This window comes from Mobula hypostoma, chromosome 10 (genome assembly GCF_963921235.1).
Source record: "Mobula hypostoma chromosome 10, sMobHyp1.1, whole genome shotgun sequence".
Lineage (NCBI taxonomy): Eukaryota > Metazoa > Chordata > Chondrichthyes > Myliobatiformes > Myliobatidae > Mobula > Mobula hypostoma.
In genome coordinates, this window is record NC_086106.1 from 80719858 (window position 1) to 80733145 (window position 13288).

The 13288-nt window shown below is 38.5% G+C and overlaps 1 protein-coding gene across 6 annotated transcripts in view; it reads left to right on the forward strand.

Moving 5' to 3' along the window:
• The window catches only part of LOC134352985 (microtubule-associated protein futsch-like), a 111625-nt gene that overhangs the window by 12612 nt on the left and 85725 nt on the right, over positions 1–13288 (forward strand). For all 6 annotated transcript variants that reach the window (XR_010019526.1, XM_063060715.1, XM_063060712.1 and 3 more), the window contains one exon: positions 4548–4673. Coding sequence is in view for 5 of the 6 variants with exons in the window: in XM_063060712.1 (XP_062916782.1) it covers positions 4548–4673 (126 nt within the window). In the remaining variant the exon portion in view is untranslated. The remainder of the gene's footprint in view (positions 1–4547; positions 4674–13288) is intronic.

Genomic DNA, 13288 nt, shown 5'->3' on the forward strand with positions numbered 1-13288 from the left:
TGATTGGCAGGAAACAGAAAATGGCAGTAAAGGGATCCTATTCTGGTTGGCTGCCAGTTACCAGTGGTGTTCCACGGGGGTCCGTGTTGGGGCCGCTTCCTTTTACATTGTGCATCAACGATTTGAATTATGGAATAGATGGCTTTGTGGCTAAGTTTGCTGACGATACGAAGATAGGTGGAGGGGCCTGTAGTGCCGAGGAAACGGAGAGTCTGCAGAGAGACTTGGATAGATTGGAAGAATGGGCAAAGAAGTGGCAAATGAAGTATAATGTTGGAAAGTGTATGGTTATGCACTTTGGCAGAAGTAATAAATGGGCAGACTGTTACTTAAATGGGGAAAGAATTCAAAGTTCTGAGATGCAACGGGACTTGGGAGTCCTCGTACAGGTTACCCTTAAGGTTAACCTCCGGGTTGAGTCGGTAGTGAAGAAGGCGAATGCAATGTTGGCATTCATTTCTAGAGGAATAGAGTATAGGAGCAGGGATGTGATGTTGAGGCTCTATAAGGCACTGGTGAGACCTCACTTGGAGTACTGTGGGCAGTTTTGGTCTCCTTATTTAAGAAAGGATGTGCTGACGTTGGAGAGGGTACAGAGAAGATTCACCAGAATGATTTCGGGAATGAGAGGGTTAACATATGAGGAACATTTGTCCGCTCTTGGACTGTATTCCTTGGAGTTTAGAAGAATGAGGGGAGACCTTATAGAAACATTTCGAATGTTGAAAGGCATGGACAAAGTGGATGTGGCAAAGTTGTTTCCCATGATGGGGGAGTCTAGTATGAGAAAGCATGACTTAAGGATTGAAGGGCGCCCTTTCAGAACAGAAATGCGAAGAAATTTTTTTAGTCAGAGGGTGGTGAATCTATGGAATTTGTTGCCACGGGCAGCAGTGGAGGCCAAGTCATTGGGTGTATTTAAGGCAGAGATTGATAGGTATCTGAGCAGCCAGGGCATCAAAGGTTATGGTGAGAAGGCGGGGGAGTGGGACTAAATGGGAGAATGGATCAGCTCATGATAAAATGGCAGAGCAGACTTGATGGGCCGAATGGCCGACTTCTGCTCTTGTCTTATGGTCTTAATATCATCATTCCAGCATACCCTTCCACCAGCAGTATTTCCATGTCAACACAAAAAAGTGTGGACTTCAATATCTGGGCAGTTAACCTTCAGTTTGAATCTGGCAGATTCAGTGTGTTTCACGGTGCATTGGCAATTTAAGTTTCTATTTCATCTCATAGCATTACATGATATAAAGAACATCATGTTAATATTAAAATAGAAAAAAAGGGAAAGGTGAAATACATTCAGTCTGTACCCATGAGGAAAAGATACAGTTTATATTTCAAATTGATGACTTTTCATCAGATGTGGAAAGAAAACAGAAGTAAAATGTTTTCAAATCTTGAGAAAGGGGAAGATAAGAGAGGACAACATATCTGTAAGCATACCAATCAGGAGCAAGTTTCTGAGGAACCAAGTCACCTCATCTTTGTGTTTAAGATTTTTAAACAATGTCTACTAGTTCTAGATTCTACCATGAGGAAATAAGCTCTTCACAATCAATGTTCCCTCTAATTTTGAGTAGTCAGTGTGCTCAAAAATCTTATGTTGTGCAAATTTTTTTCCCCGTGACAGAAGTATGTGCGCACTGAATGCACACATGGCACAGTTTATGTAGGTTTACAAAATATTTGACATAAAACTGCACAGAATGACAACAAAATAACATATATATTTAAGTCACTCAGTTATTTTTTTCTCTCTCCTGTCTTTGGCATTTACCCATTCTTTGTAAATTCTATCTAGACTAATAGAACTTATATCCAATTGATAGCTTTTGATTCTCATTGACATGTCCAAATGACATTCACCTAAACAGTTTCTCAGCTTGTTTTTGAGTTGATTCATTAGGTTAAAACCTCGCTCACAGTCCGCACTAGACGCAAGAAAGGTTCCCCCAATGTCCATCAATTGTGCAAGGTCGCAAAACTGTTTGTTTTGAAGTATAATTGCCACCATTTGAGCAATGTTTGAAATCAGTTTGGATTTATTTTTTTCTTGCACGGAAAATTTGAAATCATTAAACTGTCTAACTATTACATTATTTTCAGCTAGAAAATCATGGTATTTTAGACATAGGGCATTAACTTGTCCATTGCCAAATGTGAAGTCATAATCTGCAATTGTGGAGAAATCAAAAGCTGACCATTCTTGTACCTCATCTTCTGGAAACCTTTCTTCTAAATGAACACAAAGACTATTTATAAAAGTCAACAGTGAACTTGTATCTACTGTGACGTTCTCTTCACGTTGTTGGCTTAGAAAAACTTTAACTTTGTCATTCCACGAAACATTGTCTCCCAGATACTGCTTTCTCAGCTCGCGCAAAATAAAGTGAATCAATCAGTGTCAGGCCACTCTTTTGCAGAATCTTGCACAGTGCAGCCAGTTCATCAAAGACATCACTTAAAACCTGTAAAGCTACTCTGTGATGTTTCTCAATTTCTTGTGACATAGCGAATCAATAGTTTTTTCAATAAAAACTTAGTAAACTATCTACAGGATTTGAAACAGATCTTTGTAAACTTTATGATATGAACACTGTCCGCCAAAGATGGCTGCCGCCGTGATGCAGCTGTACAAACCAGAACAGGAAAGGTGAGGTGACATAAATTAGTGATGTGCATTGTGGTATTTGAAAAACCGACTAACTAGTTAACAGAAACATTTAGCTAAAAGATTATTTTCAATAAGTATAATTATTAATTACTACATTATTTTAGGTAACTAACATTTTGTGTGCACATTAATTTCCTTTGTGCGCTGGTTGAAAAACGTGTGTGCGTGCACACACGCACAGCTTAGAGGGAACATAGTTCACAACCATCTTGGTAAAACTGTGCAGGATCTTCTACGTTTCAATTAAGCCACATTTTTCTAATCTCCAGCTGATGCCAGCCAAATATCCAAACAATCTTCAGAAGGCAAGTGGATTTTGTTAAGGTAGAAAACAGGATCTATTAAGTGACGAAAGTGCAAACAAAAGAAGCTGATAATTGGACAAGTAAAGATGTATATGCATAAAATTCTAAAGAGAGAAGCAGAATAATGTTCTGAAACTACCTAGGAGAATATTAACGATTTTGGAAGTCTAAAATAAAGTTATAAAATGAGAGAATTGTTGATTATCTGAAAATCCTGACCTCTTTGTTCAGGAGATAAATATGTCGTGGGAAGGTGAGATTGCATTCCTTGAGTATACAGTACTTTGATCTCTATTACAACAGTGAGCACAGAAAATCCATTCTACATTCCACAGGCATTTGATCAGTTAAAATGAGGACAAATGGCATGGCTAAGGGAATTCATGAGAGCTATATATCAGTCTTGATCAAGGAAGAAAATAAAGCTGAAATCTAACAAAGGAAAATGTAACTAAGAAGTACTGGAAAAGCTAGTTATAATGCATCCTATTTGGGTGAGAGAAGGGAGGGAGGGAGTTCCAAGAGGCCCTGACTATAATCTGCCAAATATCTATGAACTCAGGAATTGTGTCTGAGTACCAGAAAGTGCAAATGTTGCACTCCTGTTCATAAAAGGATGGAGTGATAAAATCGTGTTGGTTTAACTGCGGTGGGAAAGTTCAAGAAACAATGATCAGGGTCACATTTAACAGCTACCTGAACAAGTGTGGATTGATCAGCAAAAAAACACAAATTTGTTAAAGGCATATTTAACAAAATTAACAAAAATTTTTTGATCAATGTGCACAAAATGCTGTAGGAAGCCAGCAGGCCAGGCAGCGTCAATGGAAAAGAGTGCAGTCGATGTTTCTGGTCGAGACCCTTAATCAGGTCTGGAGGAAAAAAAAGATAAGGAATCAGAGTAAGAAGGGAGAAAGGAGGGGAGGAAGAAACTCAAGGTATTAGATGAAATCGGGAGGGGGTATGGTGAAGTAAAGAGCTGGGAAGTAGATTGGTGAAAGAGATAAAGGGCTGGAGAAGGGGGAATCTGATAGGAGAGGACAGAAGGCCATGGAAGAAGGGAAAGGGGGAGGAGCACCAGAAGGAGGTGATGGGTAGATAAGGAGGTTAGGTAAGAGAGGGAAATTGGAATGGGGAATGGTGAAGAGGGGGGCATTACCAGAAATTCGAGAAATCGATGTTCATGCCATCAGGTTGGCGGCTATCCAGATGGAATATTAGGTATTGCTCTCCTAGTCTGAGTGTGTCCTCATCGCGACAGTAGAGGAGGGCATGGACTGACATATGGGATTGGGAAGTGGAATTAAAACGGATGGCCACTGGGAGATCCCGCATTTTCGTGTGGACATCAAAATATGTTTTGATGATATAACACAGAGAGTTTCTATATTAAGTAATGTATAAGACTTCTGCAATGTAAGTGGATGTGTGCAACTTATAAGTATATGTTTTATGAATTAGAACCAATTATACAGTTTTGCCTTTGTTTTAGAATAATTAAAGAGATCTACATGTGTTTATTAACCCTGAATAACCCTGCAATTGTTGTTGATTTACAGTGTATGAGCAGTAATGCTATCATTGGGACAGGGTCCAGACAACTTTTGAATTTGCCCTTGGGGGCCAAGTTACCGTTACTTCCAGGGAGTGGAGTCCTCCTATATACAACAAATCTGGGTGAAAAGGTAAATCATTGAAATGAGAAATAAATTTCTTCTCAGACTTTTTAACCCTTAAATTTAGAGTCACTTAGGGATAGCACAAATACAGCAATGAATTGCTGGAATTCTACTTTTAACTTTTTTTTTTGTAATTTTTTATTGTATTTCATCATCAGACAAACATTTCCATAAGATGTATTTCAGATACTGTACATATATATCATATAATCATATTTGTCACAAATCTCCACATAATATTTATCTGAGGTATATACTTATAGAAAGGAGAGGAAAGAAAGAACAACCGAAAGAAAAAAACTATGTACAGAGTAGGGAGTGATTTTTTTTACAACATATTCATTGACTTGTGAGAATAAATTCAGGCCTATGAGGTGTTATGTAGTTAAACCATTTTTCCCAGTATGAATAAAATTGTTCCAACTTATGATTAACAGATGCTGTTATCTTCTCCATTTTATAAATGTCCATTGTAATTTCCATCCATACATTTAAAGTTGGGCTCTCCTGTGATAACCATTTCCTGGTCAGGGTCTTTTTACCAGCCATCACCAGTATATTCATTAATTATTTATCTCTTTTCAACCATTCTTGAGGTATATACCCAAAATATATGGTCTTTACTCTCTAAGGGTATTTCACATTTAAAGATGTCTTGTAGGGCATTATGTATCCCACTCCACTCCAATAGTCTTTGATAATGGGGCATTCCCAGAAAATATGATAATGGTTTGCATTTTGATTTCCGCAATTTCTCCAGCAAATGGGGGGGGGGGGTTACTATCATAATGGGATTTCTGAGAGGGTGTGATAAAATATCATCAAGTTTTTTCACCCGAACTCCCTCCATTTCTGTGAACTGGTACATTTCCATTGATACCTCCATATTATTGTCCCAGTCTTCCTCAGATTTTATTATCCCTCCTTCCTTTTCCCATTTTGTTTTAATGTATGAAGTCGAATGTGTTTCAAGATTTGACAAACCCTTATAAATGCTTGAAATTATTCTACTTCCGTTGTCTGAATTATATGCTTTTCTAAATATCTCTATCAGATATGTACTTGCCTTGGTTACATTTTTAACCATCCTATTAACATACTGTCGCATCTGTAAATACCGGTAAAAGTCTTGTTTTTCTACTACGTGTTTCTCTTTGAGCATTTCAAAACTGAACAGTGTTCCTTCTTTCATTATATTGCAAAGAACTGTTATTCCTTTAGCTGTCCAGTCCTTAAATCTAGCATCCAGTTTATTCGGCATAAAATCCGAGTCATATGCACACCATTTAAGAATTGCAACGTCTCTTTCTAGTTTATATTCTTTTATAATAGTTCTCCATATTTTAAGAGTCTATGGGTTATCAATAGCATTTATGTAACTTTGTAGGTTGTTATCAGCCAAAATTGCCTGTATGGGGATAGAAACATAGAAAATAGGTGCAGGAGTAGGCCATTCAGCCCTTCAATTCTGCACCACCATTCAGTATGATCATGGCTGATCATCCAACTCAGAACCCTGTACCTGCCTTCTCTCCATACCCCCTGATCCCTTTAGACACAAGGGCCATATCTAACTCCTCTCCTCAATGTTTTTCCATTGCGTGTCATATGGTGGGTTGCACCAGCTTATCACAGCTCTCAACTGTGCTGCAAAATAATAATCTCTAAGAGAAGGTGGGCCCCATCCTCCCTTTTCCTTGGCTAATTGCAAAGTTTTGAGTTGAACCCTAGGCCTTTTACCTTGCCATATAAATCTTGATAGCATCTTGTTCCATTCATTGAATTGATTTTGGTTAATCTCTATTGGTAGGGTCTGAAAGAGATATAGTAGTCTTTTTTAAGTAGTCTGGGCAGTATATTCATTTTAATAGATTCAATCCTTGAACTAAGACCAAGAAAAGGAATTAGGTTCCATCTTGTTATATCTTCCTTAATTTTTTTATATATAGGGTGATATTGCATTCTGATAATTTTGCCAAATCTTTTGGCATAATGATGGCCAAATATTTGACAGACCTCTGTTTGCCATACCCAAGGATATCTACTTTCAATTTCTCTTGGCGTGGGCGAGAGTTATATGAAAGTAGTTGGGTTTTATCTATGTTGATCTTGTATCCTGATAATTGGCCATATTGTTCAAAGGATTGCATCAATTTAGGTAAAGAGTATGTTGATTGCCCTAGATAGATCAAAATGTCATCCACGTAACAGGCCAATTTATGCTCTGTCACTTTAATAGTAATTCCCCTGATATCTTCATTTTGTCTGATGTACTGAGCTAATGGTTCCAGATATAATGCGAAGAGTAGGGGTGACCATGCACAACCCTGTTTTGTGCCCCTTTCTAGGGTAAAACTGTTAGATAAATATCCATTGATTTTAATCCTAGCAGTAGGATTGTCATATAATGCCTGTATAGTTTTAATAATTGTGCCATGTAGACCAAATCTATGTAAAGCTGTAAAGAAAATTCCAATTAACTGAATCAAATGCCTTTTCAGTGTCCACGCTATTCACTATTGCTTCCATTTCATTTTTTGTATATGATCCATAATGTGAAGTGTCCTTCGTATATTGTCTTGTGTGTGGCGTCGTTGTATAAAATCTGTCTGATCATTATGTATCAGTGTGGGTAGAAACTCTTCTAATCGCTTGGCCATGATGGCGGTAAATATTCTATAATCCACATTAAGAACAGATATTGTTCTAAATGACCCATGTTCCATTTTATCCTTGCCTTCTTTCGGTATAGTAGAGATTATCGCCTCCTTCCAGCTGGGTGGCATTTGCGTCTTTCTTAGGGCCTAGTTCAGTGTGAGGAGTAAAACAGGAATTAACTCACTTCTGAACTCTTTATACCACTCTGCCGTATATCCATCTGATCCTGGTGACTTGCTTAATTTAGCCAACTAATTGCAGCTTTTAGTTCAGCTTCAGTTATGTCAGCAGTCATTGTTCTATTTTGTTCTTTGCTTAAAGTGGGTAACTCTAAAGAATTCAGGAAGGTGTCAATTTGGGTTATGCTTCCCCCTGGAACTTTGGAATATAGAGTTTTGTAAAACATTTCAAAAGCTTCTTGAATTTCTCTTAGCTTATTTTCTATTACTTTTGTTCTTGGATCCCTAATTCTATGAATTGTATTTTCTGCTATCTTTTTTTTAAAGTTTCCACGCTAGTATTTTCATAGATTCAGATCCACTTTCATAGTATCTCTGTTTCAGAAACATTAAATTTTTTCTGATTTCTTCTGTAGTCAAACTATTCATTTCATTCCTAATTTTTTAAATTTCCTCTAGTGTATCCTGTGCCAAACTCAATTTGTGTTTTATTCGAGTTCCTTCAGTTTATTTTGTAATTCCTCTAATGTTTTATTCCTTATTTTTTTCTTATATGAGATATTGCTATAATTTTCCCTCTTCAGACAGCCTTCAGAGTATCCCATAGAATGGGAGGTGAACCCTCTCCATTATCATTGAATTCCAAGTAAAGATCAATTTCATTTTTAATTTGTTCCTTAAAATAGGGATCATTGAGTAGACTTGAATTTAGTTTCCAAATAGTATTTTTTGGTTGTAGGTCAAAATCAACAGATAAATATATAGGTGCATGGTCACTTACATCTATTGTCCCAATTCCACAGGTGATTATTTTGTCTTTATCTTTTCCAAATGTTATGAAATAGTCTATTCTTGTATATACGGAATGGGGGGGGGGGCAGAATAATGAGTGTAATCCCTTCTGTCTGGGAAAAGGTCCCTCCATATATCAGTTAAACCAACATCCTCAAAAAGGGTGTTAACTTTCTTATGTAAGAACTTTGTTTCATAAGTTTTTCTATTGGAAGAGTCTAACTTTGGTTGTAATTGTAAATTTATGTCCCCCCTACATATCAAGAGACCTTCTGTTTCCATTACCATAATATTAGTAATTTTCTGGAAGAAACTAATATCACTTCCAGGGAGTGCATATATATTCAATAAAGTAGCTGGATTTCCATCTATATTCCCCCTTACCAGAATAAATCTGCCCTCCTTATCTCCCATTTCGAATACTTTTTCAAAATTTAGCTTGCTTGAGATGAGAATAGTAACTCTTCTTCCATGTCCTGATTTATATGAGGAGAAAAATAACTTAGTGAAACCCATTCTCTTTAATTTTCCATGCTCATTATCACTTGTAAATATACTACATGGGCTTGTTCTTTTTTCATTTTTGATAGAATTTTACTGCGCTTGACTGGATTCAACAGCCCATTGACATTAAAAGAAATGAATTTTACTTTGTCCTTAGCCATGTGTATTTATCTGTTAGTATATCATTGAAATTTGCAGAATATAACTTAATTGATGAACAAATAAGAGCCAAGAAACGCGAATAATAAAAAAAAGGTAACGAAGGTGTGAGTCCAAGGCTGGGGTCTCTAGATGACCATGAGTTGAGCTAGAAGAAATGTCTAGCTGTGGGGGATAGCCCCTCCTACCTGTGAGTTGAGGGCTCCCGCTGCAATACCTATAAAAGTAAGTGAATAATCTATGTCCATTTCACAGAAATAATTTCCCTGTGTATTCCTCCCATGTATATATTCTCATTTAATTGGGGAAAAAGGAGTGAATGAATGAATTAAAAAAATTAAATAATATAAAATCCACATTATAATATGTATTTCTCGAGATAGGTATATCACTGTCTATTTTTGCTTCTGTTTAGTTTATCAGCACTTTTAAAGTTAGCCAAACCTTATGGCCCTTCCGGAGGAGGTGAGGGCTGTCCTCGGAGAATTCACAGCCTCTTCCTGATATCCTTTTCTTGTCCTCCTCCGGTCCCCTGCTTTCTCGGTTCTCTTACTATTTCCCAAGCAGACTTTCCCTTGGTTTGACCACGCTAACGGGCAGCCCTCTTCTTCATATAGTCGCCTCTTCCGCCGTCTGATATAGTTGTATCCCTTCTTGGTAAAATACCCTCAGTTTAGCAGGGTACGGGGTTTGGAATTTAATATTTTCTTACTTTAATATTCGTTTCGCTTCGGAATATTCCTTCTGTTTCTGTAGGACCGCCGGGGGGTAATCATGATTGAAGTATATTAACTTCCCGTTCCAAAACACCCTCTTCTTACCCCCGGCCCTTCGTAGAATATCTGCCTTGCTCTTGAATCGAAGGACTGTTAAGTACTATTGAGCGTGGCTTACTTTCTCTTTCTCCGGGAGGCCACAGGACGAGCGAACGATGCGCCTTCTCAATTTCAATCTCCATAGTCAGGGGAATCTCCAGCGCTTCCCGCAGCAACTTTTCTACAAACTCCGTCATCGACAATCCCTCTGCTCCTTTGGGAACATTATAAATCCTGATATTTTTCCGTTGTGATCTCCCCTCCTGGTCAAGCAATTTACTTTCCTGGTGATTTAATATTTTTATTGTCTTGCTTAGTATCTGTTCCTCGTTTTGCACGTGATCCTCCACCTTCTCAATTCAAGTCTCTGCCACCGCTATTTTCTGATTGACGTTGGCGAGCTCTGACTTTATATCATTGAGTTGCTGTTTTATATCTTTTTGGACTTCCCTTATCTCTTCCAGAATCTTTATCATATTTGCCGCTTCGCCTGCACGAGGCCCCGCGTCAGCCTCGCCACCACGCGCACGTGTAGGAGAGCCGCGCGTTGTACCTATCTCTTCCATAGGCTCCGCAGTGATGCTTTTTTATCTCCATTCTTGCCCCCCTTATCAATTCAGATATTTTCAAAAGATCTTAAATTTGATGGGTTAACGGGGCAAAATATGTGTTTTTCCAGAGGAACTATTGATTTAAGCTGCCATTCTGAATGATGACGTCACCGGAACCTACTTTTAACTTTCAAATCAATTTTTTATATCAAATCAATGCAGCAACTATTCTAAATTTTACCATATAATTGGAATTACTGATAAGAAGATTAAACGTGTAAGCCATATCTCTTGGGGTGTAGAATAAAAGCTGCCATGATTTGATTCTGAGCCTTTGCTCAGTCGTAAAAATGGCCGTAGGATCACTGGGGACCCAAGCCATCCCAATCACAATCTATTCCATCCAGGAAGCGGTACCACAGCATAAGAGCCGGGACCAACAGGCTCCGGGACAGCTTCTTCCACCAGGCCATCAGATTGATGAACTCACGCTTATTTGACTGTACTCTATATTACATTGACTGTTCCAGTTATTATAAATTACTATGCACATTGCACATTTAGATGGAGACGTAACGTAAAGATTTTTACTCCTCATGTATGTGAAGGATGTAAGAAACAAAGTCAATTCAATTCAATTCAATAATCTCAGTCAGTCAGAATAGTAATATAACTGACCTTGTTTAAATTGTGTAAGATCTCCTTTAAGGCAGAGTTTCTGGTTATAAAAAAAAAACAATAAGAGGGATGGAGTCATTCTTTGAAGAGCAAAAAATAACTGCAGATGTTGGAAATTTGAAGTAAAGATAAAAAAAATGCTGAAAATATTCTGTGACTTGTGGAATATCCATGGAAATATCAACAGAATTAATAAGGATGGTGATCCTGAATCAGAACTCAAATTCTTACTCCATTCTCCTTTGTTGTATTGTCTTGGAATTTCCATTGGGAGGGGTCTGTACAGTCGAACTGATAACGTTGACATTCAAGCTGGTTCAATCATTTAAGACCATAAGATATTGGAGCAGAATTAGGCCATTTGGCCTATCGACTCTGCTCTGCCATTTCATCATTCAGCCAATTTTGCTCTCAGCCCCAATCTCCTGCCTTCAAGCCCTGAACAATCAAGAAACTATAACCTCTGCCTCAAATATACATAAGGACTTGGCCTCCACAGTTGCCCATGAAAAAGAATTCCATAGATTTACGGCTCTCTGGCGAAAGAAATTCCTCCTGATCTCTGTTCTAAATCTATTCTGAGGCTATGTCCTCTGGTCTTAGACTCTCCCACCATAGGAAACACCTTCTGCACATCCACTCTATCAAGGCCTTTCACCATTCAATGGGTTTCAATGAGGTCACCCCTTATTCTTCTGAATTTTAGCGAATACAGGTCCAGAGCTATCGAACGCTGTTGATATGACAAGCCATTCAGTCCAGGAATAATTTTTGTGAACCTCCTTTGAACCCTCTCCAGTTTCAGCACGTCTTTTCTGAGATAAGGGGCCAAACCTGCTCATAATACTCCAAGGGAGGCCTCACAAGTGCTTTATAAAGTTTCAACATTGCATCTTTCCTAGTATATTCCAGTCCTCTTGAAATGAGTGCTAACATTACATTTGCTTTCCTCACCACTGACTCAACCTGCAATTTAACTTTTTGGGGAGTCCTGCACAAGGTCTCCCAAGACCCTTTGCACCTCAGTTTTTTGTATTTTCTCTCCACTTAGAAGATAATTAACCCTTTAGTTTTTTCTACCAAAGTGCATGACCATATACTTGCCGACACTGTATTCCATCTGCCATTTCTTTGCCCATTCTCCTAATCTGACTAAGTCCTTCTGTAGCCTATCTGCTTCCTCAAAACTACCTGCCCCTACACTTATCTTCATATCATCTGCAAACTTTGCAACAAAGCCATAATCCATATCATTGACATATATCATAAAAAGAATTGGTCCTAACACGGTCACCTGTGAAATACCACTAGTCACCGGCAGCCAGTCAGAAAAGGCTCATTTTATTCCCTCTCTTTGCCTAATGCCAATCAGCCACTGCTAGAATCTTTCCTATAGTGTCATGGGCTTATATCTTGTTAAGCAGCCTCATATTGGCAGCTTGTCAAAGGCCTTCTGAAAATCCAAGTTTGCATCATCAGACTATTTTCCTTTGTCTATCCCGCTTGTTTTTCCTTCAAAGAATTCCGACAAATCTGTCAGGCAAGGTTTTGTCCCCCATTGCTACCTCTCCAGCATCATTTTCCAGCAGTCCAATATACACTCTTGCCTCTCTTTTACACTTTACATATTTGAAGAAACTTTTGGTATCCTCTTCAGCGTTAGACGGGCTGATCCAAGGCTGGTGTTGCCACTGCCAACTGACGCATCATGGGAGAACATGGAAGCTCGGAAGCAGTGAACTTGCTGCTGGCTGTGTGCCCAGAGATCTGAGTTTTTAGGCACAGGGCTCGGGAAAAGCAACACAACAGACTTTTAACACCATAAATCAGTGAACTGTTTTGTTATGTCTCCTCTCATGCTGTGAAACAGGGCCACTTCTTTTTCCCTTATTAGGGAGAGAAAGAGCCTGTGGTGTGTCGAATTAACAGGTGAACAAGTAGTCTGGGGTACAGTAAGTCTGTGTCTTTATTGATGCTTTGCTGTATGCTTGAGTGCTTGGTTGATGGGGGGAGGATGACGATGCTTTTTTGCTGGTGTGGGAGGTGGGGTCTTTGCTGCCACTTATGTGTGGGAGGGGGAGTTGGGGGTGACTTTGGGGTTCTAACATTTAACTGCCATTCATTCTTTGGGGCACTCCACTGTTTTCGTGGATGTTTGCAAAGATAAAGAATTTCAGGATGTATATTGTATACATTTCTCTGACATTAAATGTACCTATTGAACATTATTGGCTAGCTTTCTTTCATCTTCCATCTTTACCTTTTTAATGACCTTTTTAGTTGCC